At 42.2% G+C, this 27,354-nt stretch overlaps 2 protein-coding genes across 3 annotated transcripts in view; one reads left to right on the top strand and one right to left on the bottom strand.

Annotated features, from left to right (window-relative positions):
- The window catches only part of MTOR (mechanistic target of rapamycin kinase), a 58,264-nt gene extending 31,132 nt beyond the window's left edge, over positions 1-27,132 (bottom strand). Inside the window, exons 1-29 of the mRNA XM_088536117.1 lie at positions 26,975-27,132; positions 26,506-26,614; positions 25,674-25,736; positions 24,974-25,206; positions 24,406-24,606; positions 23,827-23,961; positions 23,102-23,377; positions 22,691-22,799; positions 21,910-22,096; positions 21,603-21,731; positions 20,621-20,865; positions 19,919-20,134; positions 19,090-19,295; positions 18,614-18,736; positions 18,187-18,276; positions 18,002-18,094; positions 17,423-17,557; positions 16,941-17,070; positions 16,498-16,748; positions 15,597-15,638; positions 14,517-14,603; positions 13,872-14,039; positions 13,525-13,637; positions 12,972-13,134; positions 12,609-12,701; positions 11,813-11,959; positions 10,900-11,042; positions 9,568-9,730; positions 9,290-9,435 (exon numbers count right to left, since the gene is read on the bottom strand). Coding sequence (XP_088392243.1) covers positions 9,290-9,435; positions 9,568-9,730; positions 10,900-11,042; positions 11,813-11,959; positions 12,609-12,701; positions 12,972-13,134; positions 13,525-13,637; positions 13,872-14,039; positions 14,517-14,603; positions 15,597-15,638; positions 16,498-16,748; positions 16,941-17,070; positions 17,423-17,557; positions 18,002-18,094; positions 18,187-18,276; positions 18,614-18,736; positions 19,090-19,295; positions 19,919-20,134; positions 20,621-20,865; positions 21,603-21,731; positions 21,910-22,096; positions 22,691-22,799; positions 23,102-23,377; positions 23,827-23,961; positions 24,406-24,606; positions 24,974-25,206; positions 25,674-25,736; positions 26,506-26,614; positions 26,975-27,094 — 4,316 coding nt within the window. The 5' untranslated portion in view covers positions 27,095-27,132. The remainder of the gene's footprint in view (positions 1-9,289; positions 9,436-9,567; positions 9,731-10,899; positions 11,043-11,812; positions 11,960-12,608; positions 12,702-12,971; positions 13,135-13,524; positions 13,638-13,871; positions 14,040-14,516; positions 14,604-15,596; positions 15,639-16,497; positions 16,749-16,940; positions 17,071-17,422; positions 17,558-18,001; positions 18,095-18,186; positions 18,277-18,613; positions 18,737-19,089; positions 19,296-19,918; positions 20,135-20,620; positions 20,866-21,602; positions 21,732-21,909; positions 22,097-22,690; positions 22,800-23,101; positions 23,378-23,826; positions 23,962-24,405; positions 24,607-24,973; positions 25,207-25,673; positions 25,737-26,505; positions 26,615-26,974) is intronic.
- ANGPTL7 (angiopoietin like 7) lies at positions 3,685-7,380 on the top strand. Of its 2 annotated transcripts, none has more exons than XM_010215402.2 (5): positions 3,685-4,107; positions 5,609-5,709; positions 6,001-6,195; positions 6,672-6,870; positions 7,211-7,380. In XM_010215402.2, exons 1-5 carry the CDS (start codon positions 3,726-3,728, stop codon positions 7,378-7,380), a joined length of 1,047 nt encoding a protein of 348 aa, XP_010213704.1. In that variant the 5' UTR covers positions 3,685-3,725. The 2 variants fall into 2 exon arrangements, with proteins under 2 accessions (XP_010213704.1, XP_088392241.1); XM_088536115.1 differs by having other exon boundaries at positions 5,606-5,709.
- Positions 27,133-27,354: the final 222 nt, after the last annotated feature.

Here is a 27,354-nt window from a genome sequence, read left to right as displayed (position 1 = left end):
TGCAAACAAAAAAGTCAAAAGAGTCTTTGGGTATTGGATATATGAAGGAAAAAAAAGCAGTAGGGAAATGCAAACATCATTTTTTCCTCTTCAGGCCTTTCTCACCTGCTCCATCCATTCCTATTGTAAAAATTCATATACATTCCAATAAGTATTTATAGTACACAACAACTTTGACTTTGCTGAGGATTTAGGATTTAGTCATTAACATAAAACTATAGAATATAGTTTTAATGACTAATGTGCATAGTAGAGCATCCTGAACATCTCCAAGGGCCGAGCTGAAGAGCTGCCCACTCCCTGGGAAGGAAGCACAGAGTTCCCAAGAGCTTCTGCAGAGCGCGGAACTTCCTGGCATCTGCCAGCAGGGAACAACTGAGGACAGTCCTTGCCATCTCAGCAGGCAACAGGAATGCTAGTTCCTCAGCTCTGGCTGGATGCACATTGTTTTGCAATGACTGGCTACCAAATAAATAGCCACAGGGCACTGAGCTTTCCTTCTCATCTCAGTTTCCCATATGCTAAAAACTCATACGCCTGCCAGAACCGCTCCCCAGAGAAGGCAGTCATCTACACTCAGCTCTGATTTAATCTGGCCCTCCAGGGACAAGACTTATCTGGTTCTAATTAAGTAATATTAATATACGTCTCTAATTAGGTAACATGGACAAACAGCCAACTTTGTAAGTCCAGGGTATGTGTTAACTGCAAGCAGGTTTAGACTCAAGTCTCACTTCAGACCTACACGCTTAAAGAAGTGTTTGCTACACATTTTTGACTTCAAAATTTTATCTTTTTAAGTGTCATGTACCAGAGCTGCTCAGCATACAACACATACCTGGCCCCTATTAATGAACAAGAATTAAAGAATTTCAGAACAAGTGATGCTGGACTGTTATTGGAAGAGGAAAACAAAATAAACAAAAAACGACACAGAACAAGGCCTTGCCTAGTGCTCGGGGAACTAGTTTCACCCTAGTTAAGCCCACAGCTACGCTTCTTTCCAAAGCGCAATGGGATCCTGAGCTCAATTTTTTAAGTACATCAATACATAACAGTGGAATTGGCTGCTGCAGACTGGGAGCTTTTATTGCTGATCTTATCTGGTGATCACTAACATCAATAGCTCCTGCTGCCTAAGAGGCTACTGCTCGGTTCTCCGTGCAACAAGGAGAGATTCATCTTACGAACGCTCATTAAGTCAAGTTCAATTAAGGCTAAGGTTCTCTGCCAAGTGAGATTTGTCTGCCCAAGACTCTCATAATTCTTCCTCAAAAGTAACATCAGACACAAACATTTGTGCTCTTTTCCTTTCCTACTATGTTTGTTGCTGCTTCTTGCACAGGACAGACAAAATGAGAGATTGAAGGAATAAACACCCCAGCTTTAAAACAAGCAAATCAAAGCATGCAAAAGGCAAATGGCTTGCCTTAGGATATGCAGTTTAGGGGCTGAAGCCAAAATAAAACCCTTGTTGTCTCACTTCAACATAAATACTTCACTACAGAGAGGGAATCCAGAGATTTCTCTGCACTATGTTCTATAAAGCAATACTGGGTTCCGCCAAGAGCTTGCCTGAATCCAGATCCAAAATTAAAAGCAAGCAGGAACGCAGGGACCTACAAGTGTCTCCTCTCCTCCAGAGCTGCCCCTCGCAATCGAGGCAGTGGGGAAAGGAATTCTCCTACTGCAAGACAGAGATTAAAGGGTTATGGTAAGGCAGGGCAACAGCAGGGTGGATCAGAGCCCTGCAGAGCTGGACAAGCATGTTAGCAGGGTGGCTCTTTGGGGTGGAGAAAATAGAATTTGGCCTGTCCTTTCTTCCAAGGTCAACAAAAACACATTTTTCATCACAGAAAGCCTGAGAAGAATTTGCCCCTGGGAATGACAGAAGCTCCAGCTGCAAGAGGGCTCAGACAGGATTATGGGCAGAACAAAAAGGTCAAGCTTTCGTCTATGTGCAGTGGCACCTTCTGAAGTAAAAGTAGTAATTTTGCTATGGAAGGCTTCTGAAAAACACAACTGAAGCCAAAGGTCTGCTATAAACACAGGGATCCTCGTACTTTCACCAAAGAGGTTAGTTCTTGACATTCCAACTAAAGGAGTTGACAACACTTCGAGTCACCAAAACCACATAGGAACCTCACATGCTGATGCTACAGACATTTGCTTGAAGTACAGCACCCAGGCAGTTACCCATGACGAAGCTCCAGACAACCACACTGCATGTTCTGAGATCTCCAACTCCGACCTCTCTTCATCCCTTCAAGAAAATTCAGCATAGGCATCATCTGTAACCACACTCCAGCCCCCCAGTGCTTTGGTACTTCCATCCTCTCCGTAATCTCAGCACCCCCTGCAAGGCCCCTTGCTGTTGTTCTGCAGAAAAGTCATTAGCCAGCTGGGACACAAACCAGACCTGGAAACACATCCAGCAAAGGGCAGTGAAGTTGAGGGGCAAGAGCCACCCCAGCTACAAGAATTTGTGTTTCTGTTGCTGTGAAATGGCTTGTCAGATCAACAGGGTTCTCCTAATCTTGATTAAACAGAGACCCTGCTGTCTCTTTCACCCAATGAAAGACTTTTAGGTAGTACAGGATGGCTGACTGTTTATCCTAATTTTCTTTGTGAAAAACAACAAGCTGAGTGATTTCTTTTCCCCCTTGGACATCAAATTCTGTAGCATATTCCTAAGGAACAAACATGAGCCATCTGCTGCTTCTTTATTTTGTCTCTGTCCTACTCAGAAATTTCTTAAACTTGCACTTCAGGTACTTGTGGGCATAACACAATTTTGAGAGGAAAATACTTCTAAGAACCTAGCCTCTGTAACACTGGAGTTGGACAGACTGATAACAATTCGCAAAAAAAAAAATCTCTTTGTCAACCTTTAAGTATTCTGTCTTTCAGCATTGCTGAATGTCTGCTTGCTCTTCCACTATGAATAAACAGAGAAATGGGATGTGACAACCATTTTGCAGACTTCTGTCTATTCTACCCTTGGAAATCTCATTTGTAAGAGCAGTACTGAATTCTACAAAATAAATACTCCATGGACACAGAGCAGGTTCAGATGCTGAACAGATGAAATGGCTAAAATATTCTCTAAATTAAGAAATACTGCAGACAGAACCATGCCCCCCACCCAACTTCCAGGAAATGTATTAACAGGAGTGTTGCTGCTCCAGGCATCTGCCAGGGAGTTACCTTCCTTGAACTATTATAAACTCCAGCTTGGACAGCCCCTCCATGTGCTGGACCTCTAAAGCTCCCACGTTTCTCAAGTGCCAGAGTTAGTCACCAAGAGGGCTACAGTCCAGTGGGCAATAATCGTGGAAACTCTCCTCTCTCCTAGCCCTCTCACCCACACCTCCAGGACAGCAGTGAGCAAAGTCTCCCCTGCTCCCCATAACTTTTCTTGGCTGAAGCCTGTTCCAATTTCACCCTGCAAGCACCTGATACGAGCAGATGACCGGGGAGGGGCCAGAAAGTTGTAGAGAGCTGCAGGGGGTGGAGGTAAGTATTTAAGATGCTCTGAAAGAAACTTTCAAAGTTCACAGACTCCTACAGGAGGGGACTGAAAAAAGGCACTTCCTCAAGCTCCACCTTCAGAGACTCACTTCATTGGAAGAGAACTAGGTACCAGTTGGCTGTAGCACTGGCAGAAAGTTTCATACCTACCCCAGCTGCACTCAGTTGGAAGTTTCCTGTTGCTCCAAGCAAAAATGCCAGCAAGATCCACTACCCGGCTGGTGTGGCTCTGCATTGTCACAGTGTCTGTGGCAATCTCTCCAGCAGCACTGCTGCAGAAGCCACCTAAAAGGAGAACAGTCAATGGGAATGCACAGTCCAAGATGACAGGCTGCTGCGATGAGATTAAAGATCTCAGGCTGCAGGTAGCCAACCTGAGCAGAATGCTGCAGGAGCTGAGCAAGAAGCAGGAGGGCGACTGGGTGAACGTGGTCATGCAGGTGATGGAGCTGGAAGGAAACACCAAGCAGATGGAGTCCCGCCTCATCGATGCCGAGAGCAAGTACTCCGAGATGAACAACCAGATAGACATCATGCAGCTCCAAGCAGCTCAGACGGTCACACAAACTTCAGCTGGTAAGGAGGGAGTCCAAGCTCCCCGATGCACCTCGCAACGCGCAAAGTGAACTAACCACTAGCTCCTAACACTAGCATGTGCCACTAATGTAGTTAGCGAGCATGCATACTAAATAGTCGTGGACAGAGTATTTCTGCAGGCAGGTAATCCTGAAAAAAAAGTTTGACTTCATCTGTCAGAAGTATAAAATTACAGCTGTATTTTAATAGCTGTATATCTAATATCAGAAAATAGAACAGCAGAACAAATGCTGTGTTTGCACAATGAGGCACTCAGTCTAACATCCTATTTTCTGGGAACTACGGTACCAATCTGAAAAGAAAGGGAGCTGGCTTCATCAGGGAATGACTCTGGCAGTTATTTCCTCCAAGTCCACAATTCTGCTGGGGGTTGTTAAAACAATTGGAAATGCTTTCCAAGCACTACTGCATATTTGTAATCATATCTTTAGGACTATCTCTGACACAGAGCAAAAAAGCAAAATGTTATTTGAATGACAAGTCTCAAAAATTCAGAACTGTAAATGATGCAAGATGCAAATACTGTAAGTCCAGCCAAAACGCATTTAAATTCTTTCCCCTCCCCGCTAGAAATCTTCACTACATGTCGTGATTGCACAGGCCTGTATTAGACACAGAATGCAGGTGCATTCTGTAGTTAAGCTAACTGTAAAAAGAGGCTTAATAGCTATAAAAAGGCATCATTAAGTTTTGGTTACTTTTTCCTCTTAAAAAAAAAAACACTTTAATTTTAAAACAGTACAGCTTAGCTGGTTTTGACATGCTGCTCACTGTTTATATTAAATCTTAAGCAAAACAGGTTGTGCCATAATGAATTTTGCTGGGGCTGTCATAAAGATTTGGAAAAGTAACATAGCACACACAAGAAACTGGCCCAGAAGGTATTTAAATAGCCATATCTCACTCCACCAGGTAGGAGCAATTTAGTCTGCAATACATTGAAATCTGTCAGGATGGATAAGCCTTGCCTCAGCTGGTTTCTCTGCCCTGAGAAGAATAGCTGTGCTTATCCCTAGCCTTCAAGTCAGCTCCTGCACAGAGAGAAAAGGAGGCTTGCACAGACTGACAGATTCACTGAAGCTAAAAACCCTGTCACAGGTGCTTGCGCTGAGCAAATGCGTCTCATTTGTAAACGTCAAAGCTAAAGCGCACAAATGAAACCAGCATCTTGCAGCACACATGGCCTTTCTGCCAAATAATTGTGGGAAGAGCAAATATACAGTCTCATCCAGGCATGTCTCTAGATAGGAGATTTTTATGCTGCTATTAAAATAAGTAAAAGGAAGGCATCCCTCTTTTGCAACTTCTTTTACCAGTGCATGCATTGATCAACACTAAAACTATTCAGAGCCTGCTTAGACCTTGGGGCAGTTGTCTTTAATGACCCCTTGTACTAGCCCCTAAGCTTTACAGAAAGCACATCTATAGAGGAGTGCTCTGTGCTGTTCAGATTCTTATTTTCTGGTTCTGATTCAAGTAGATGCTGTGTATGACTGCTCATCACTTTATCAGAGGAACTACCGAATCTCTGGTGTTTATAAGCTACCCCCTGATGAATTTCTGGGGAGTCCAGACCTGGAGGTAAGGATGTTGGTGTATTTTATATATCTTTTCCAAGATAATCAAAATACTTGGAGTCTCAGCACAGAAAAAAGAACATCCTTTGGAATTCTGATGTCCTGTGCTTTGAATTGACACCTTTATGTAAGCAGACGTGGGGAAGAGGGAAAAATGGTTCCATTATTTTTTTCCATGACTTAAGCAAAGCAGTTCTTTAATAGGTGAAAGCTGGAACATGGGGTCCTGTCTTTTTGAACAGCATTGAGCCCTACTGAGTCCTGATAGTAAAGACTGCATTCACTCCCATTCCAGGTGTTCTGTGACATGGAGACAGATGGAGGTGGCTGGACTGTCATCCAAAGACGCAAAGTTGGTTTGACATCTTTCAATAGGGACTGGAAGCAATACAGAGATGGATTTGGCAATATTCGGGGAGATTTTTGGCTGGGAAATGAAAACATCTACCGGCTTTCAAGGCGTCCCACTGTTCTGCGAGTGGAGTTGGAGGTAATTAATATTCTCTCCATTTCAGCAGTAAAAAAAAAAAAAAAAAAAAAAAAAAAAAAAAAATTCTTCCCTGTACAGAGCAATTCTCTAGCAGCAAATAGAGTCTCTAATCTCCACAGAACTGAACAATCTGGTAGAGCTGAAAAGCTTTATATCTAAAAGTCAATCTTTCAAGGAGGAAAGAGTAACTTGAAGTAGCACATTATAGGACAAGGCTGTTGAATGCAAGAGCTGCACACCAGGTTTCCAAACCAGTATTACTTAACACTGGTTTAATACCAGTGCAGGTGCAATTTGCAAATATGATACTCTAGTTACTCAAAAATTGTTTCCTTTTTGTTTTCCTTCATAGAGAAGTTTCTGTAATCCATTTCTAAGACATCCCTGAAAAATCTAGGACAGAGAAGCAACATGCAGGGTATGTAAATACATAGAAAATCTTCTAACAGAACCCACTCTTCACTGTTCTGTGGCAGGACTGGGAAGGTAGCATACGCTACGCACAATACAAACAGTTCACCCTGAGCAATGAATTAAACAGCTACCGACTTTTTGTGGGGAACTACACGGGCAACACGGGGCGCGACTCCCTGCGGTACCACAACAACACAGCCTTCAGCACGAAGGACAAGGACAACGACAAGTGCGTGGATGACTGCGCCCAGTTCCGGAAAGGTAAAGCCCACACAAGCACAAGGTGCCTGGGTAAGCTGCAAGGAGCCCAGGACTCGCTCTTGCCGAGTCGCTCGTGTCTGGGGGGCTAATCTAGGAAGCAGTGAGCAGTTCTGGAGAGCACACATCAGCTACATGGGAAATGCAGCAGTTGAAACCGATGTACATAGAGCCTGACTGTGCGCTATAGATGTGAGCAGAGTGCATGTTCTTATGTTACTTGGTCAGCATCTCACCTCATCTCTGTTGGTTCCAACCTGGAAGGGCAATAATTCATATTTAAATACACAGAACATACCTGTTTTTAAAAAAATGGCTCTTTTTTTTTTTTTTTTTTGAAAAGGTGGATATTGGTACAACTGCTGCACAGATTCCAATCTGAATGGGGTTTACTACCGCAAAGGTGAACACACCAAAAACATGGATGGCATCACCTGGTATGGCTGGCATGGATCAACCTACTCCCTGAAAAGAGTGGAGATGAAGATACGGCCAGAGGATTTCAAACCTTAGAGAGAACACATAATTGATCATATACCTACATGACACTGCTGCACAGAAGGTGGGCCCCTGATAGCTCGAAACCAGCCATTTCCAATCATCCTCTTCCTCTAGGATGCACACGAAGGCAACAGCTATAGACAGGCTGGGTACACACAAGACATCACTCAAGCAACTATTGTTATTGGGGCTCATACTTATCTCCTCCTCTTAAGTTTCTTTCCAAAGGGATAAATACAGGGTTAGAATAGGCTAGAAGAGAATGCTAAATACCTCCTGCACTTACAGCACCTTCAGAACAACTAGTGGGTTGCATCCAACGAGTTAGACAGGGATTGTAAAAAGAAAATCTTTTTGCTGCTAATCCCTCACTGTCTAGAAGAAGTACGGCTGAATATTCCTTCCAAGAGAGATTCATATCATACCAAAGCGACATATTGGTTTCACACCACAGATGAGTAGCTTATCAGAGTCTCACTTATACCTTTCCTAAGCACATAGGAAAGGTCTTAACCACCCCTCCAGCTACACTCAGGTTGGAACACAGGAGTGCTATATGGCAGTAAGTCTAACAGATAACAGTAAGCAAGTAATAAACCAAAAAATCCTAACTCAAACATTTAAAAATATTCTGCTCATAAGCAAAACGCTACTACTACATGCCAGGGAATCCATAGATACCAAAGAAAAGTTGTTAAAACATATAGGAAGTATGCTAACATGATACCACATTGAGCAATATTAAGATCTGTTTTGAATATCCCCCCAGAGTTACCTGAACATTTTACTTCGACAACTGGTATGCTGTTTTTGCCTTACATAATGCCAGGATGAAAATTGCTGTTAAAAAAACTCCTCTTGCAGCTAAACCATTGTCAGAGAAGATGGTTATAGTTAATATATCTATTTTCATTCATCTTAATGAGGGCTTAAATGTAATTTAAGTTGTTCTGACTTGTGTGAAATATGGTAGAGGTGTTTTGGGAATTGCCTTATATTTCTCTATTCATACTGTAAATTTCAACTACGTGGAAATATAATTGGAACTATCTTAACTGCGGTCAATAAAATTGATTTTTTTTTAATTTCTGAACTTTTTCATTTTTAATAATAAATATTCTTTCATTTTTAATCCTGCCTTTCTTTTAGTCTTTGCTCCTTGATTAGCTTTAAGGGGATGAAAAATCTACTGTATACAGAAAAAATTATGTTTTTGCCCAAATAAAATCAAATTTGTCCACATCAGACAGAGGACTTAACTGTCCCATGAAATGAAACTAAGATTTATATTTTTAAATCAGGTATTTTGGTACCAAATACACCCCTTCAGTTCTGAAACCAGGAGATGTGCCACTGAGCAGAGTGGCTGGTGGGCAGAGAAGCAGTGTACAGTTATGCAATAGCAGAAACCTTCCTGAAATTATCATACAAGACCTGATTTTTAAATCAGCCATCTCAGGAATTTCAGTTTGCAGGCCAAGACTGAATGACACTTCATTCTAGCCTTTCTGTGCCCATGATGTGGGGTCAGGATTTTGAACTCTAAAGGAATGAGTAGCAATGGCTCTGCATTATGAAAATGGAAAATACAAATTCTAGAGATTACACACTGCCCTTTGCAGAGTCTTTGTTTCATCATTAACTGTGCAGGTATTTCAGAATTAACATTTTTTGTGGTGGTATCAGCTGCAAATAACCAAGATTACGGGGCAGAAATAATACATCAAAAGGAGCAGAACTAACACACCACCCCATTTCCTGGGGGAATTTCTCCTAGCAGCTGGGGAGCACATTTGCAAGTAAGTCTGTAAGCTTACTGAGCCTTGTGGCAGACAGTCGAATTCTAAGAACTGCCCACATTCATCCTAAGGGCACCCTAAGTTGGATATTGGTGTGAGAGAAGGAATCTCTAAGTTCCTACCTGATGAGAGACTCCAGAATGGCCGGCGTGGGACCCTTCTGAAATTCCAGCTCCTTGTAGTGAAGAGCTTTGGCATAGGCTCGACATTTTGCTGCTCTCTCGCCCAGGAGGACAATACCGTTATCGTCCCTCAAGGGCAGGGGGCCCTGGAGAGGAGCACATCAAAAGCAGGATGAGTACAAAAAAGGAGAATGCACAAACATTTTGCATCCTTTTCACACACTAGACATCAGTCAACTAGCCAGCATTAGAAAAAGGTTGTCCAGCAGCATCTCTACCTTATCACTATGCTCCATGAATTCTGCCAAGTTCAGCAGCGTTTGAGTGACCTCTGCAATGTCCTGAGAGGTCAGGGCCAATTCAATACTTCGGATCAGCTCATCCTGCTGGTCTTCATTCAGTTCAGACCAGCATGAAACAAAAGCAGCATTGAAGAGATCTCTGAGGAGGAAAGCAAAGGGAGAGAGAAAAGAAATGGGATTCGTTATTCATTTTTTAAAAAGCCTATTTGACAAAGGAATTTACTTTTTATTCAGAGGAGGAAATGAACTACACATTTGTGTAACGTGAGTGCATTTACAAGCTTACCTGCAGTGTATGGTGATTAGTCTTTTTAAAGGTAACTTTTGTACCAAATACTTAATGAGACCTACTTTTTAAGAACACGTGCTAGCAGATATCTTGTACCATCATATGCTAGCAAGTATTTTAGGTTAGAACTGGCTCTTCATAGCAGCAAGGATGCTCTTTGACCCTGAGGAAGCAGATCTAGCCTGACTTAGTGCACAATTGAACATAGTGAGAAATTAAACAACTGATTTCACTTGACACACACATGCTCCCCTTCATACATACACTTACATTTTCTGTGCTCACTAGACAACTGTAGTAGCTGCAGGTTGTGTTACTGGCAAAAGTTGGAGAGTGAAAAAAAGTGGGATGAAAAACAGATACAGTCATAACCCTTGTCACTGCTAATACTGTGGAGAAGGACACTGGAGTGGATCTGAGATGCATTTACAGGTGTGCATTAAGGACACTTACAGTACTTTTGTCTCTCTAGGAAGTGTTGATCTTTTACAATGCTATTGACATTTTTTCATAAATGCTAAAACGTTTATAAAAGCAGCAATGTTTCATAACACCACCACGTAACAGTAGCGGTCAGATTCCTATGCAATGAGATGACAAGTGTACATCACCAAAAAGAGATCAACAGTCAAGCTGCTCACAGAAACTTCAATTGATTTCAGGCATACTGGTTGCAGTAGAAAAACCACAGCAGCTTATTGCATACAGAGAAATTTTATCTACCACAGCAGATCCTAAAAACTATTTCATACTCTGCTGTTTTTCCAGCCTCACTTTTGTGCGCCTTGTGTTATTTCTAAACTAATATGCAAAATTCCACTGAAAGATTTTGTGCACATCAAGGAACTGCCAACTGGAAAGGCTAGAAATGAAATCAAGCTGCCAACTATTTGATTTGTCCCAAAGCAGGAATCACCTCTATTTAAGGAACTTAAGAGTTTTAAGTAACTTTTTTTCCTCATATTAACTGGTTTGCAACTGCAATTTCAAATGGTCCGAGACACACAGAACTACTTTACCTAGCCATGGGATTATAGGCCTGAGCCAGGGCCCAGCATGAACGCAAGGATGGTGAGGAGGAATCTTTCAGCAGCTCCAAACTCAGCCGTCTTAACCATTCCAGCCAGTCATCTTTGGAGACTCTTCTTGCTGCTCCCCAAGCCTGTTATACAAAGCAAAATTCAATTATGAGGTGAACCACAATCCAAAAGCAGAAGAAATCCAGCAGATAGCATTACTTCTTCACAGCTCCAAATCACATCAGCACAGATTCCCTTTTGAATCCCTTGAATGGATTATAAGATGATTTGCAGCAGTTTAGTCTCACTTCTAGGGTATCTACCCTAAAAGTATCCTGTCGTGACATATATTTAACATGACTAATCCTTCCCCTACAAATGTGCACCAACAGCTGAAGTCACCGTTAAAGCACACCTAGTGTGTTAGAATCACATTTTTCAAATTTATTTTTTAAATTGGTTCAAACTAATCCATCCTCCTACTTAATTGAGTTCTATATGCACTTACTCATCTAATTAGCCAGTTCCTATCTATCAAGCTCTGCATCGGCTTCAAGGGAATAAAATAACCACTAAAATATGACAGAAGCAGTTTAAAAAAAAGAGACAGAGGCTCTGAAATAGATGTCGCTAGAAGCTACATCTTATTTCTTGCAAGCTACATATTATTTCTTGTTTCGTACTTCACATAACAATTAAGTGTCAAGATCACTTCGTGATCCTGTAGAGTCTGATACTTCAGCTGCTCCTATCTGTAAATGGTCAACACTACCTTGAACTATCTAATATAGAACCAGCAACAGAAGAGACATGAGTATGTCAGTTAGATGTACTGGACAAACTTCTTAGTTGAGATCAAACAGTACCTCCCTTCAGTAGCAAACTCATCACGTGGGGAGTTGCACAGTCCTACCTTCTGCAGGTTAATGGTGCTGACATGCAATTTCTTCATAGGACCTGTTTCCACAGGACCACTGGCCAAGGTTTCTCCTTGGTTGCTTCTTAACATTCGATGTTGGTAGATCAAGGGATCCTCCTCTTCATCAGCAAGAGTGTAGCCCTGCAACAAATGGCTCACAATGAAGCCTCACAAAATACAAAAGCAGTTTTCTACACAAGTCAAATCTGTAACAATCAGGACACTATTCAGTTTTACAGCTAAATCTGAGAAAGGAACAACAGTGTTTCACAATTCCAATTATTACACCTCTCAAACTCGTGAACTCAACTCACATTTCATTTTTATTCAGCATAACTTTTAAGATATTTTTGCTCCTACTGTTGAAAGGCAGAGGATAATATACCACTGTGGAATACTATTCCTCAAACAAGCATAGATGCTCCTATCAGTCTCCCTAGCAGGTCCAGAACAGCAGTGTGCTGCTTGTCCATTAGATTACAAGGCAGTAATTGAATTTTTGAAATATGAGACCTATGACAAAGTAACAAGAGAACAGGTCTCAAGTCCTGAAACTGTGGAAATAATAGGGAAAGCCAAACATTTGAAAACAGTTGTGAAAAAAAAAAAAAAAGAAGAAAAAAAGGAACAAGACTGGCTACAAGTTGAAACACCTATATTTTATTGCAGGAATACACCAACTGTTTTCATTATATGATTGTCGCATGCAACAGACTATAGTTACATTAGTTTTAACATAAAAACATTCCAAAGTATCCTTATGCAAACAGGTATAGTCTTGTCAACTCACCTTTACAATCCTGCAGATAAGAACATCATAGCGTTGATGGTTGATTCTGTGCCGCACCAGAACTTTGTTCACCATCGGGATAAAAATCTGGTACTGTACAGGGGAAGACATCAAAAGCTATTTACTTAGCCTCATTATGAGCAATAAAATTGCACTTGCATTTTTTTGATCTTATAAGAAACGGACTCCAAAAATTTGATTCCAGTAACTCCCAATTCCAGAAGCAGGAGAATACAAACCCATTTTTGGAGGTTGTTTTATATTTTTAAATACAGAATGACTGAATTATAAATATTTAACTCTAAACTCTTGATCTTTGGGGCAGTCTCTTCCTTTGTAAACTTCCAAACCTAAGAACATTACCTTTTTTCCCAGCTGAAAAACCAGCGAGGAGAGTGTGTCCATTGCAGTTGTCCGTAGCTCAGGACTCTGATCTAGTGTTCGCACAATAGGATGAATAATCCTTGAAGCATAATCAGTGAAATCCAGGGACTCTGTCAAGCGATCCACTGTTTCCAGAGCTGCTCTGAAGTCAGAGCAGAAAAAACGGAAGACTTGTTATCTTTTGTGGTACCAGACAAAAAAATTACATAATTTGATGTAAAAATACACCATTGATTCATGCCTGAACCTCCTAGGCATCAATAGTAATAGGAAAAACGTAGCATTAGAAGGCTAATTAATGCGGTCACACTAGAAGGGCAGCTTGCAAGTTGCAATGACTAAAATACTGGCAGGTGAGAACCAGAAAGTAAAAATCTACATCCAAGGAAAAGCGAACAATAGTGCTGTGACATAACAGAGAAAACAAACCCTGTGAAAGGAACTAAGCAGTATTTTATTCTGTACGGGGCCAGAAGCGCCACTGATGAGCCCAGAAAATACAGACAAAGAGCACAAAGCCACCAACACTTACTTGCGAGCCACCACAGGGACGTCTGGGGCATCAAATAACTTCACAATGGGAGGTAGTAACAAATGCAGGTAGTCATCCAGGTTAGCTCCAAAGAGCTGGATTGCATTCAATAGCTGCAAGGAAAGAGTACCCAATATGATTTAAAGTAATGAAAGGAATGCTTTTTAAATAATCCAGTCTCCAGTTAAATGTTTCTTGGACTTTGCACTCTGAACAGAATACTGCCTGCACTATTCCACCCCAAGTCAGTGATGAACTGTACCTGCCCAGCTTGTCTGAAACACACACGCAAGCACAGGAAGGCTGTGAAGCAGGACAACAAACCAGCTGAGGCTTCACCCACTCACCTTGACAGAGACAATGCGACTCTGGCTATTGTCATGCATGAAGACCCGTAACATGTGAGGAATGAGCTGAGGCAGGTAGAGCTTGAACTCGCCTCCCAGAGCCACCACAATTTGTTCAATAAGTAAGATAATTGTGCTCTGTATGGAGTTGTTCATGACCCAAAAGTCCTGTACAAGGAAAATTAAGAAATTAAGAGAGTTCCCCTTCAGATGAGCTGCACCAGTTACCAGAAAAACAATATGCAAGAGAATCTCTAGATAAGTGCAGGGGAGAACTATACTTCCCTTAAACAGCTCTCTACTTAAATTGGCATTTTTCATCAGTTTAAATTCTTAGCGTCATCAGCACTTAGTAGAACCTGCTGACGGACTCCAAACATCCCTTGTTAAAACAACCCTGGAAGTATTAAGTGCACAAAATCTACGTGCTCAAAAGAAGCTACACATGAACAATATCTAGGAGTTGCTCTTATTTCAGTTAAGAAGAATGTGTACATATCACTTAGCAGCATTGAAGCAATTCTCTTTGGAATTTTATGTTTAATATGAATTTATGAAGTTTCAGTGAATCAATACATTTGATAAAGACAGAATCATTATCCTCATTTTCTGACACTAAATTGATGGCTCAAAAATTGAACTCACTCTCATAAGGGTGACGATTTCATCCATATAGGGTCGAATATGACTTCTCACAAAGGACACTAACATCCCTAACTGCTGGAACAGGAACTGTAAGGAAGAAACGAGAAACGATGAACAAAGTTGTGCAAACATCAGAGTAACTCTGGTAAATTGTGTTTCAAAGGGCAACTGCAAGCTCATTCACCAAACAGCATGCATAGCTACTATATGCTCAAAGTCTGAGGCTAAATTCTTGGCAGCGTCAGCTCCGGTTTTGCATTCTTTTCTAAGTTTGCATCCAAAAACTTATGAGCTCAAGGCATTAGATAGGCTTGCACACAAACAGGAACCTAGGAAAGCAAATTAATAATGTGTCAAAACACACTTGTCAGCATGAACACCAGAACTTCAGCTACCGTAGCTTTGTAATTTAGGTTTGAAGGATGCTGCCAAGAATTTAGCCCCTATCTTTTTCCTCTGCCTGTAAGCCAAACTGGCACGCATTTTAAGATACTTTTTCTCTACTCTTTCCCATCCCCACCAAGATATATTGGTGAAAAGTTACTGGGGAAGAGCACTTGGTCCTTTCCAGATAAATCACTGGGATTTTTTGAAAGATGGTTAATTTTCCCAAGAGAGAATTTTGACCGAGACAATTTTACTCATACATACCAAGACAGTTTTGCAATTCCTTTTGCCCCTACACAATCATATGCACTCACTCATGGCAATGATTTTATTTTTGAGATTGGTACGAAACAATGTGTGGGTCAAATCTCCTTGTCCACAAATGAATGTATATCTTTGTCTGGGAAAATAGGAATATGTGTGTTACCATCTATTAAATTTAATAGATCATGCAGTATTTGAAGGCTATTTATAGGGACAAAATACAGTCAAAGTGGAGCTTGGAGAAATAAACCATGAGTTTTTGTGAAATCTAAGAAATAAAATCAATTTTTTTTAGTGAGAACAGCACATTCATATTTACCAAAAATGAACCTGAGTTCCTGCACTGCCCCTTTTCTGGTGTTGTGAGAGGATGCTTACATACAGGACAAGGACCTGCCTCCTTTAGGCTTTAAAATCACGTGTACCCACCTCAGCTCTTCTCCCCAGTACACTTTCACCATCTTCTTTTACCTGAAAATTTTTAAACAGAGTGTGCACAACTGCATAGCTTTCAAGCAAATTAGATCAGTTAGGTCTAGTTGTTCAGCCAACCCATGCTCATGATGTGTTTTCCTTCCAATCTGAGTAGTAGTTCAGTCTGGGAGAAAACAGCAGTTCTATAGCAGGGTTGGGATTCTGCTAAAGGAGCACCCATCCCACGTACAAAATACAGTACAAAACTAGTACAAACTACCCTTCCCACCCTAAAGTGTTTTTCAGAGCCTGAGGAAAAGGCTTGGCAAACAGTAGTCATCTCTGGTTAGATGTACCTTAGGCTCATTCTTAACTTGACACAGTTCTCATTTCCTTCTAAAACTGCAACTCAAGTGGGAAGGAAGCAAAAGCACTGTGTGGAATTACACCCACACTGCTTGAAATGTTAGCAGACTTAAGGAAATTGATTTTTTCTCCTCAAAGATGAGCCAAAGTACACGGCTGTATCAGAAATATAAGTCTCTATGTCTATTATTTAATAATTCTGTTCGAACGGTTCATTAATGCAGAGATCACGGAAAGCTTTGGAAGCTGCACAGGCTGTTTTCCTGAACTAGACCAGCTTGATGAAGAAACAGAACCAGATATTGGCCATGTAACGAACAGGCTCAATAGCAGCTGTTTCAATAAGAAGCAGAAATACTGTTTCCACTGGATATTCTGCCAAATGCTCACAGGAGAGAAAAAGCAGAGCTGTACCTCACTTTTGCAGCATGGTTGGCAGCAACACATAGCACAGGAATGCTGAAGCCAGTCACATTCTCTTTTAAATGGATTCTAATTTTAGGGCAGTGGAATGGAAAGGGAGAAGGAGTGGGGTCCCTAGTACACTCACCTCTCTGATGGCACCATCACAAACTCGTATTACATTAAGGAACGTTGGCATGACCTGAGGCAAGAATTGCACGCACTTCAGCCCAAGAGATTTGAAAATAAAGGTGATGGCCTGAACTACCATAGTGTGGTGCTGAGACAAGGATTGATCTCGAAAAATTCTCATCAATGCAACCATAGACACAGCTGGATAGAACTCATCCAGGGGAAGGTTTCCCATGTTCACCAACATCTCGCTGGTACTGTAGTCCGCTAGGAAGAACAAGGCAGTGTCACAAATTATATTTCAAATGCACTTCAATACCAAAGTTCAGGAAAATCTGAGTATTAGGTGAAACATATTTAAGTTAATAACTTGTTAAGAAGAAGATACAAGCTGGCAATGAAATCAAGACCTGTTTATATTCAAAGTTAATCACTTGAAAAAGAAATTCAGATGCTTACAAGAATCCTGGCTGGATTTAGACTCCGAAAGGCTGACAGCTGAAGCATCCCGTGACTGGTCAATCATGCCAATGTTCACTTTGTGTTTGTAAGGGTCCAAAGCCCCCAGCAACCCTAGTACACGAATAGCCTGATATGGGAGAAACAAGAGGAAAATTCATCAGAACTGCACCACTGAGGCAGAAGTCAACCCATAAACCCAGGGCTTTGGAAAGGTGCTGAGGATTAAGGAGAGAAGATCTAGAACTAAAATGATCACTGAATGGAGAAAACATCTTCCTCCTCCCTCAATTGCTGGAGGCCCTTTCACTGATTCACGTTTCCATTTTCTTTTAATCCTGCTTATTGTACTTCTAACAGGAACAACAATGACCCTTCATTTATCTGGCTATATTAAAGAAACCTATTCAAAGGCATTTGTTTGACTGCCCTCTCTTTCTCAAAAAAGCTTTTAGATAACTGAGACAGCTTCATGTTCATACCTCTCTGCGTGTGCCCTGGTTTTGCTCGGTCTTCAGGAAGTTCAGAAGCACCTCAAGCAAAGTTGGGTACTTCCTGTACGGTTCCACCACATAACCAGTGCTGGCCACCAGCTGCCCCAGTGTCCAAAGAGCCACCTGGAACAATCAAGCCCACAGAAGATTAGTTTTGATCAGGGAAATTACTCTGACCCTTGATCCATGAGTTGTTCAACTTCTTTGAAGCCTCTTTGAAGCATTTTAGCATCACACTGCTTCCCATGGTCCATGTCAAAAAAAACTTATTAGGCTCAGAGTGACTGACATAATTCCTCTCACTCAAAGATGGGATCTGAATAGGCACCAACAACAGTTTCACCAAAGAAAAAATAAATCATTTTTTACTAACGAATGTATCCTGCAGAACGCCACAAGGGAGAGGCACTGCAATCTCTGACCTGATACTTTAGAAAAACAGAACATGCCACGGGAAACAGCCAGTGTTTCAAAGCTTCATTTTAGCAGCTCTGATGGGACGCAAGGACATTTTGTTACAGTTTTGGTTGCAGAGGTCACAGTTTAGTGCAGCTGTCAAACACTTACTTGTCTTTTAGCCAGCAGGGAAGAATCCTGTAGCATGTCCATAATTATAATGAAGAGCTCATCCACCCACTTCCTCATCTCCAGCCCACTGACCTATTGGAAGAGAAAAGTCAAAGTCCTTCCTCTAGCATTGCTGAAAGCTTGACAATTGACAAGCACAGCAGAGATAAGTGCATGACCCTCACCTGTGCGAGTTCCCCTATGGTAGCTAGGACATTGTTAATCACCCCTGGATTTGGGTCTGGATCAGGGTCCTTCAGTTTCACAATCAGTGCCTGGTAGATAACAGAGAAAATAAAATGAGTTGAGAGGACTCCTTCTACATGCTGCTACAGAATGCTCTTTCCTTTTATGCCAGATACATGACAGGGGTTCAACTTGCAATATAGCTTTTCAAGAATTAACAATACTTGGTTCCACAAACTTGAGAGTTTCCACAAATCCAGAATCAAGTTGCATCACTGTCACATACAAGCATTACTTTAACACCCACTGCAATATAATTTTTACAGTAATAATGAAGCAAAAAACTGCAGTCCCTGACAAAGGTTAGAGAATGATACATCCACTGGCTATGCAGTCTCACTCCAGCAAAATCAACGGGAAATCTACCTTAAGGATGGGCTCCATATATGGACGAATGAGGCGTGGAGCATTAGAAACCAGGTGACCCAACATTCTGGCACTTTGCTCTTTAATCCTGCCAACACCACTGTGTTCCAGCTCTGTTAGAATCTGCAGAGAAGACAATGGATGGCTTGAAAACAGATTTTATTTCACGAAGCGCTACTATCCATTAACCTAAAAACAGTAGGGAACATTCTTAGAGCACTCCAGGCTGGAGGAACAATGAATGCAGAGAGCAATGGCGACCAGTGTCCGTTCCCTTTCCCCACACACCCCTAGAGCTTCAGTACAAACATCTGCCATCAGAAAAGATTTGCTGAAACCCACTAAGCTGGGTGATAGGTATCTTCTAGAAAGGGATATATCCCCCCATACAGTCAATACAGCTAGGTAATCCAGTGTCACCATCACCTCAATCTCAGTTACCAAGTATCTCTACCGCAGCCATCCCTCTTCGTTACCTGAATTAACATCTTGCGCAGGAAAGGCATGACAAAAGCAGGGTTCATGCTGCTAAGGCGGCCCACGGTGCAGATAGCCAGCTCGCGAATTTCAAACACTTGATCATTCAGGGCCACAAAAAGAGCCTGCAAATTCTCCGCCTGGGCAAGGTGAGCATCAAAACGCTCATCCAGAGAAGCCAGAACGCAGAAACGTATATCAGGGTCTGCAAGAACATATTTGTTTGTCTTCAGATATAATAAACTACTATTCCAGTTACTGTCTCTGTTAACTCCTGGCCCTCCAAATTACTCACATCAGGGAAACACAGAGTTTCTCCAGCACGAAACTGCCTATCTCAATATTTTACCCACTAGAAGTAGGATAAACTGGCCCAGCAAATTCAGTACTGCTCAGTACTACAATACCCAGATGAGCACAATGCCATTCTCTCATACCTACAGGTAGTATCTGAAACCAACATTTAGAAAATGAACTTATCTCTGTTATCACATAACAATCAAAAAATCAAGGAAAATGAACCAACAAAAGGAACCAACCCATTCCTGAGCAATGACAGTGAAGACCATGACACAGGACAGTCTCAGGGCTTTACCTAGTGCAAAGGGTTACCAAGGGCACAGTTTGAGCACTTTAATGCTTTATTAGTGCCTCAAAAATGAAGAGGTGGGGAGCAAGACAGGAAGACCCTTTTAATTTCTTTTTGTAAATAATAGCAGCTTAATTTTATGACAAATATGTCCAAATCCTACCCACTAGTTCATCACATGCTCAAGCACGATAACGACCATGGAGAACAAACATCCCTTCTCTGGATTCCACACTAACCTGGGTCTGTTATTCCAACCACAAGCAGTTTGCTGAGGACGTCGGCCACCACCTGCACTGCAGTCTGACTGACCACATGGGCATGGCCACTGATGAGGTGGATGGAGGGTGTGAGCAAGCGAGAGCAAGTGCGGGCGGCCTCCATGCGGATCTCCTTGTGCTCGCTGTTCAGAAAGTGGTCTGCGCAGTGCCGAACAAACTGAGTCAGAGAATGGCCTACAAAGGAAAAAAAATGAGAGTTTAACCTGGTTTTATTGCTACAAAAAGGAACTTTTACTTTAAAGAAAGTGCTCTAAGAGTACTCCTGCTATTTACACTCTAAAACACTTGTGATTACATTCTACATTCTTTATTGCACGGATAAGAGGAAACAGCCTCTAGTTGCACCAGGGGAGGTTCAGGTTAGGTATTAGGAAGAATTTCTACATGGAAAGAGTAGTCAAGTATTGAAAACAGGCTGCCCAGGGAAGCGGTGGAGTCACCGCCCCTGGCAGTATTGAAGAAACGTGTAGATGAGGCACTTGGAATCATTATGTTTGGAAAAGACCTTCCAAGATCAAGTCCAACCGTACACTGTTCAACACCATACCTGCTAAACCACGTCTCTATGATGCACAGCTACAATGTTAGTTTATATGTGCAAGCTTTCTGAGAGGGGCCAGAGCATTTCATACCCACTTGCTTCCTTATTTCACATCTTACCTTCAAACTCAAAGCTGCCCAGTGTGCGCAGGGCCAGGGTGATGCTACCCACATCACTGGCCTCAGGGATGTTGGTGAGGCTAGGGGAGGCCAGCTGGTGGGCAAGGCCCTTTGGCATGCCTGGATGCCGCAGCGGTTTGTGCATTAGAACAAGGGAGAGCATTTTCAGCAGTCCATCCTGGATATCCTTCTTTAGCTGGGGAATCTGACGACTCAGGTCGTAGAGCACAGCTGTAAGAGCGGGGCTGAAAACAAAAGACATGCAGACAGTCATCAGGACTAAGGCAAGAGGAGGCTTTAGCCTTTTTATTTAGGCCCTTGTCTACCAGGAGATAACTGTGAGCATTCACAAACCACAGCAACAGCTGCCAACAGAGCACAGGTGGTCCTTGTATGAACTCAGGCATATGAGCAGAGTTTCTTTTAAGAACTTAGTGAGAAAACTGCTTGGATCTCAGCCTGCATGACTACAATTAGGTAATACCAAGAATGATTTGCATGATGCAACTCTAGATGGGACTTGCCTGACTGAGCCATTTCTAATCAAAAAAAAAGTAAAGAACACAGTTACAGATCCGAGTGATTCCTCATACTCCTACTTTTTACACCCCAACACAACTAAATTCACTTCCAATATTAATCTAGGCAGAATAAAAACAAACAAACAAAAAAGACTTGGAACACAGCTGCATTATTTTCACCTCAGCATTTGATTTCTGAAAGGGAAGGGTGAGGAACTCTAAAATATACTCTAGATAAGTCATTTTGTGCATAATTTCCCCATATTCCCCAACACTGAGCAACAATATTGCCCCTGAATGTTTGCTAGAAAAGCATTTGATGGGCTATTTTCCAAAGTGGTTAAAAAGTCAGATTGTAACTACAGGTCCTTTCCTTCAAGATGCATAATCTCTCTTTCCGCATGGTCAACAATGCCATCCAGTGGCTAACACTAAAATGTGCTTAAATGCCTTGTATTTACCTTAGGCCCACAGCCAACATAGGTTCCAGAAGCTCTTTGATGTCCTGCTGGATGCTGGGCCCCATGGCTCGTGCCAGCATACTAATGCAGGTGAAGACTGTGGCATCAACCTGCACCGACTTCTGCCTCCTAGAAAGGGTCCACATAAAAAGAAATTAATTAGGAAGAGCTGCAATATTCTAATATCTTTCCTTAACCTAGTTCTGTGTTATCAGTCTAATGATAATTTGATCCCAACAACATAAAAATGACAGAAAGAACAAGCATTTCAGTTCCTTTCACATACTCACAGTCTTCACATACTCACTTGTGAGCAAAGTCTTTTGGTGGAAGAGCTGCTTTGATGATTTCAAGGACTTTTGGCAGGTAAGCTTGAAACTCAGACCTCACAGCTACAGAAAGCAAGCCCAAGGCCTGGAAGGCTGCTGTTCGCTCCTTCTCCTTCTTCACACAGCTGAGAACATGGTTCATGGTGTCTGGAAGATACTGATCAGCTGCCCACAAAAGAGTAAGACAGATATTGGAGTTCCTTTAGATTTATAAAGTCTCAGTCCAGAAACCTAAACAATCTAAAAATACCTGCAGAATTCAGCATTTACCAAGAAAAACGTGCGGGTCGGTAAAGATAAAGATATTTTTTAAAATAAGTTTCAAGTGAATGAAAAATTACTAGATAGCATGACAATAAGAGATACAAGACACCCCTTGTGGATTCCACCCACAAACAAGAGGCAATTTTGTTAACACAGTGACCGGCTGGAAATTTGGAATAGTAACACAAGGTTTGTTTCAACCCATTTAAGAGTAGCTAGTGATGTGTCACCAGCTCAGACATTCTCCTAAGTTTGCTTGGTACAATCAGCTCAATTGCTGAAAAGTCAAAAGCAATTTACCATTTTTCCTCCCAGTAGGTGCAAAAGAAAAATAGGATGATGACATTGCTAGTAACATTAGGGCTACACTATGCAAGAGGGCTCCGAGCACTATATTTCTATTACTGTGTTGCCTGCACAAGCTCACGAGAGAGCTGGGTAACTCCCAGACCAGTTTCAGCAACACTTCTAACATCCAACCAACTGTCCACTCACCTGTGAATGCTGAAGGACGGAAAGCAGCCAGCCGTGGTAGCAGATTGAGAACTGTCATCTGGATCAAAGAATTTTTGCTGGTTCTACACTTGAGAACCCACTGGCACACCTGAAAGTAGATGGATTGGGCTTTGAAGTTTGGCTGCTGTCAGCAATGCATGAATGTTTATTATTGAGGCACGTTAAGGCATTACATTGACATTTGAGTTTAGAGTCCATTAGGCAGATAGATAATTAAGACTATTTCCAAAGAAAATAAGCCACTTTTTCCAAGAGACAATGACAAAGTCAGGATACGGACAATGAATAAGCTTTGATGCCCCTGTTCAATACTAGGCAGCATCACCTCCTAAATGAGGAAATGGAGGGTGTTGAGTATGTTAGCAGGCAAGTTCAAGAACGAACACTCACCTGATCGAACTTCTCTTCCATTAGATCCCTGCAACATCGACTTTCTACCAGTGTAGGTTTTGCTGGGACAGGTGAGGTTGCAAAGCCCATGATTCCTTGATGGGCACTATATCCCAGGAGACCAGCCAAGGCATTTGACTGAGAGGGCTGAAGAGACTGGAAGCTAGTGAAGGGAGTGATGTGGCGAGGTTTGGTACTGAAGCCCATCAGGTCTTTGCAGTACTTGTCATGCACAAGCTGCTGCTGAGTGATCTCTTCCATCTCCTCTCTGAGGCGCTGGACACAAAAGAAAAGGACATGAAAAACAAAAGTAACTGAATGGAAGATGTCCAACCTCTAGTGTAAGCCACATCTTCTAATCATTATCCAGAATCACTGGCATCCAAATAGCTGTAAAACATCAACTAAGCTATAATCCAGCAGAAAATATTTAAGTATCTAGCACATATCAGAGCAAGATTGTACCCTACATTTTTTTTCATGGTAATTAATCCAGTTAACAGTATTTTCCATCTATGCTGAATGTCCACTCAACTCAAACTCGTTGCTATTATTTCTCTTCCACCCTTCAATTTGTAAAAATCAAATGCTCTGGGTCCAATGTCAAATGACCTTTCAGACCTTTCAAACCTTGCAGATTATTTCTACAGGACAGTGAGGAAATCAATCACACTGTCAATCAATCTGGCAGCCAAAAGCCATAAACATCATCATCTTTTGCTCACCTCTCCCTCCATACTGCTGATTCTCACAAGTTCGTTGAGGATCAATAAGGCACCATGGATTCGGTCATCACGGTTCATCCCTTTCTCCTTGGCCAAAGTCTCATCAAAACCTTTCTCGGCCTCTTCGTATGTATGCTGGGAGTGGAAGAGGGAAACAAAGATCACAATCACTATAACAGAGGCAAAGCCTGTGGAAGCAGAGTAAGTGGTACAGCAAGTCAAGAGTTACTGACATCCTGTAATTTTCAAGAGTAGCCATAAACCTCAGTGAGTAATAGCAGAGCATAACACAAAGAAATTGAGTTTCACACAGCTGCAGAGTGTTTTCAACAGCCCTGATCAAAAAGTCAGTCAGCCATGTCAAGGTACAAACTCTGTCAATAGCTGCATCACGGACTTGACAACAAGGAATCCAATATTCAACTGCACTGCCTAAGTCTTATTTAATATTTGAAGCTTGAATTACTGTGACACGGCAGCAAAAGCAAGGTTTAGACAAAACCCTTACCTATTTTACTGCATTAATAAATTTGCACTGTGTTATAAAGAAGTCATTTCAAAACAAAATTATTTTCTTACTCTGTACCACTGGGGCTTCTGCATTTCTTTAGGCTCCCGTTGAGTGGTGAGGATAAGGCAGGCTCTTAATGCAGAAACAGCTCCCTCTCGAATGGCCTGTTTAGGATCCCACACAGCCACAAATATATTGTCAAAGAATGGCTGCACTTGTTGGAAGAAGAAGGTAGGTACACTGATGGCCAGCTCACGCAGGACAAGAACCTGGAGACAGGACAAGAAATAGTCTGTGAAGACAAGCATCTACAGACACTGGAATTTCTAATCGGTAGTATCACTTATTTAGACTGTTAATTATCTGTGAGCCAGAGCTGCTTCCAGATCTGTCCTTTTATAGTATGTAGCACAATGGTGTCTCAATTCTGTTTGGTCAGTAAGCATTACTATGGTAGAAATGCTGGAGAACCAATACATCTCCTTCATGAGGGAAGTGTCCCTCATCTTCAGACATGGACTGGCACCCGTTGCTTCCTGATTAGAGCTCTTTCCCAGCTTTCTGGGCATATCTGCCACTCTCACTCAAGCCTAACCATTCCATTCCAGGACAGTGAAGTTAAAAAGGACCACTTACAGCCGCATGTCTTCGACCTTCATTCCGGTCAGCTCCCAGCCATTCCAGAGCTCGTTTCACCTCAAACTCCACATATTCAGCTGTGAAGGTGTCACCAGCCATTGCAAGCCTCCCAATAGCCTTGGAGGCCATTTCCATGACAACAGGGTCATTGGATGGTAAGAGGTTCCGCAGGTAGTTGGCAAACCTGCCGATACGGGTGGCATTACCTCCTTCAACACCGATAAGACTTGCTGTGGAGAAAAGAAGCTGGGCTGTAAGTTCCACTTAAGAGTCAGTGGGGCAGACAGCAGGTAATGCCTGGATGAGAGTTAGTATTCCTTATCCATTCCTTAAAGATTCCCATTAACTCTTCCTAAACTGAAAATGCACAGAAAAATCAAGCAATAGGAAAAGGTCACCATTCTTTCGAGCCTGAACTTGTTAAGTGGACAGGAAAACATATCAAGCAGCTTCATAGATTTTCCCCATTTTTTAGCTTAAAAAGAAAAAAAAAAATACATCCACCCTGGGATCACAGACCCATTCCCAATAGAAAGACATCCACATGCAACTACTACAGCTGGTCTGTCTCAGTAGAGAGGACCAAGGAAACTGCTCTCCCCCTCGCCTCTAGAGATGGTCTCTCCAGGCCAAGGTGGAGGCACTTTGGCAGCAGGCAGGGTGGTGGAAGCCTGTGCTGCCGGTGCCTGGGTTGTACCTGCTCTGTAGATAAAGAGGCCATCAGTGTCCAGGGTTGTCAAGCCGGCACCTTTCAACAGCACTAAATTCACAGAAACAATTTTAAAGTGATACTGTCAGCTTAAAATCAGACCTTGTCAATAAGGATTTCTCTAGGTAGCGGACTTCCGCTGTCTTCACATATGTTGGGGTTGGACAATTTTGTCTGTGAGAGCCTAACCCATAGATAACTCCTATGTGGTTATTAAAAAAACAAATGCTACAATATGGGCTACTTGCTTGGAAGGCAAAGCATTTATGCAAGCTGATTTCCCTAAGAGCCACAATGCAGGCAGTTCTGCCAAATCACAGTGAAAGCAGAACCAGAGCAAATGATGGAGCAGTTGATCAGAATAAAAGCAAAAGCTGCGTGAGCCCCTCCCAGGGATGGGAGCTGCTGTTATTGAACCTGGTGAATTTACATAACAGGAATCAACATCCTCCGGCAGAGGAGAGCTCGGATCCCACCATGATAACATAAGTGGGCAGGTCAAACTGTTTTCAGTGAGCTCAAGATGAGAATTTGATGAGCAAATGGGAGTGCTCAGCACTCCCATTTGATGCTCTACTCCCAGAAGAGCTCAGTGCCCAGCAAGCACCAGCTTTTCAGTCACTCACGCCACTCAGCAGCTCCCATGCTGACGCTCTTGGACAGATTTTCAAGAGAGCCCTCTGACTAGCACGCACCCAGCGTACTATGCAGTCAAACGCAAGGCCCTGATGACAAGACCTTATTCCTTTTGAAAATCTGTCCCTAAAGAATAGTTTCATGAAGGGAAAACTCACCAAAGGCATTAAGCACTTTGACTCACCTATAGCCAGAATGCCACCCTTCCTTTCATTTGCATCAGAGCTAGAAACTAGCTCAAATATATGATGGTTCAGCTGATCGTAAAACTTGGTGGATTCCTCTTGGCTCATCTGTTAAAGGAAAATGTTCAAACTTTCATCATTCTCCACTACCACAGACATCCCTCAAAAGATAATGTCTCCTAGGTCTTTTAAACACCAAGAAATTAAGTTAAACATACATTACAAACACAAAGTGGTATAACTCCTTTAAGTCCTAAGCCTGTGAGGTTTTATTTACTCTGCTGCTTGGCCACCACCCATGTCACCAACTCAGCCCCCTTGTCTACACACAGGGCCAAAGGTAAGTGCCATCCTTTGCTGCATCTCCGACACCAGTTTCCATATTCAAAATCTCCACACCCCCAAATGACCCAGCCAATGCATTACACTTATGTGACAGCAATAAATTATCTCGTTTGCAGGACTCACTTCGCGGAGCTCCATGGTGACATAGTGCTGCAGGTCCTTGGCAGCTTTGGCCCTTGTCTCTTCGCTGCGACTCTTCAAGCCATTGGCAAATTGCTGGAGAATGGACACAGTGCCCGACATGATGGCGATGCGTTGGGGCTGGGTACATCAAGTCCTGTAAGAGCTTCAGAAAAAAAAAAACTTTTTTTTACTGTTTTGACTTATGGCATAAACCTGAACTTTTTCCTTGATGCTGCCTCTACTGCTTCCAAAACGTACATCCCAAAGCATGAAGGGATACTGTGCTGAAAGTACATCAAAAATAACTAATGGTGAGTCTCCTTGGGCCCTAGAGTGCTGTGATAAAATTGTATCATCATGTAACACTGTGACGCAGCTCC

Source organism: Tinamus guttatus, unplaced genomic scaffold (genome assembly GCF_059628265.1).
Source record: "Tinamus guttatus ecotype Peru unplaced genomic scaffold, ASM5962826v1 Tinamus_guttatus_pri_ptg000652l, whole genome shotgun sequence".
Taxonomy (NCBI): Eukaryota; Metazoa; Chordata; class Aves; order Tinamiformes; family Tinamidae; genus Tinamus; species Tinamus guttatus.
The sequence above is the reverse complement of the archived record's forward strand: the minus strand, read 5'-3'. Positions and strand labels throughout refer to the sequence as shown.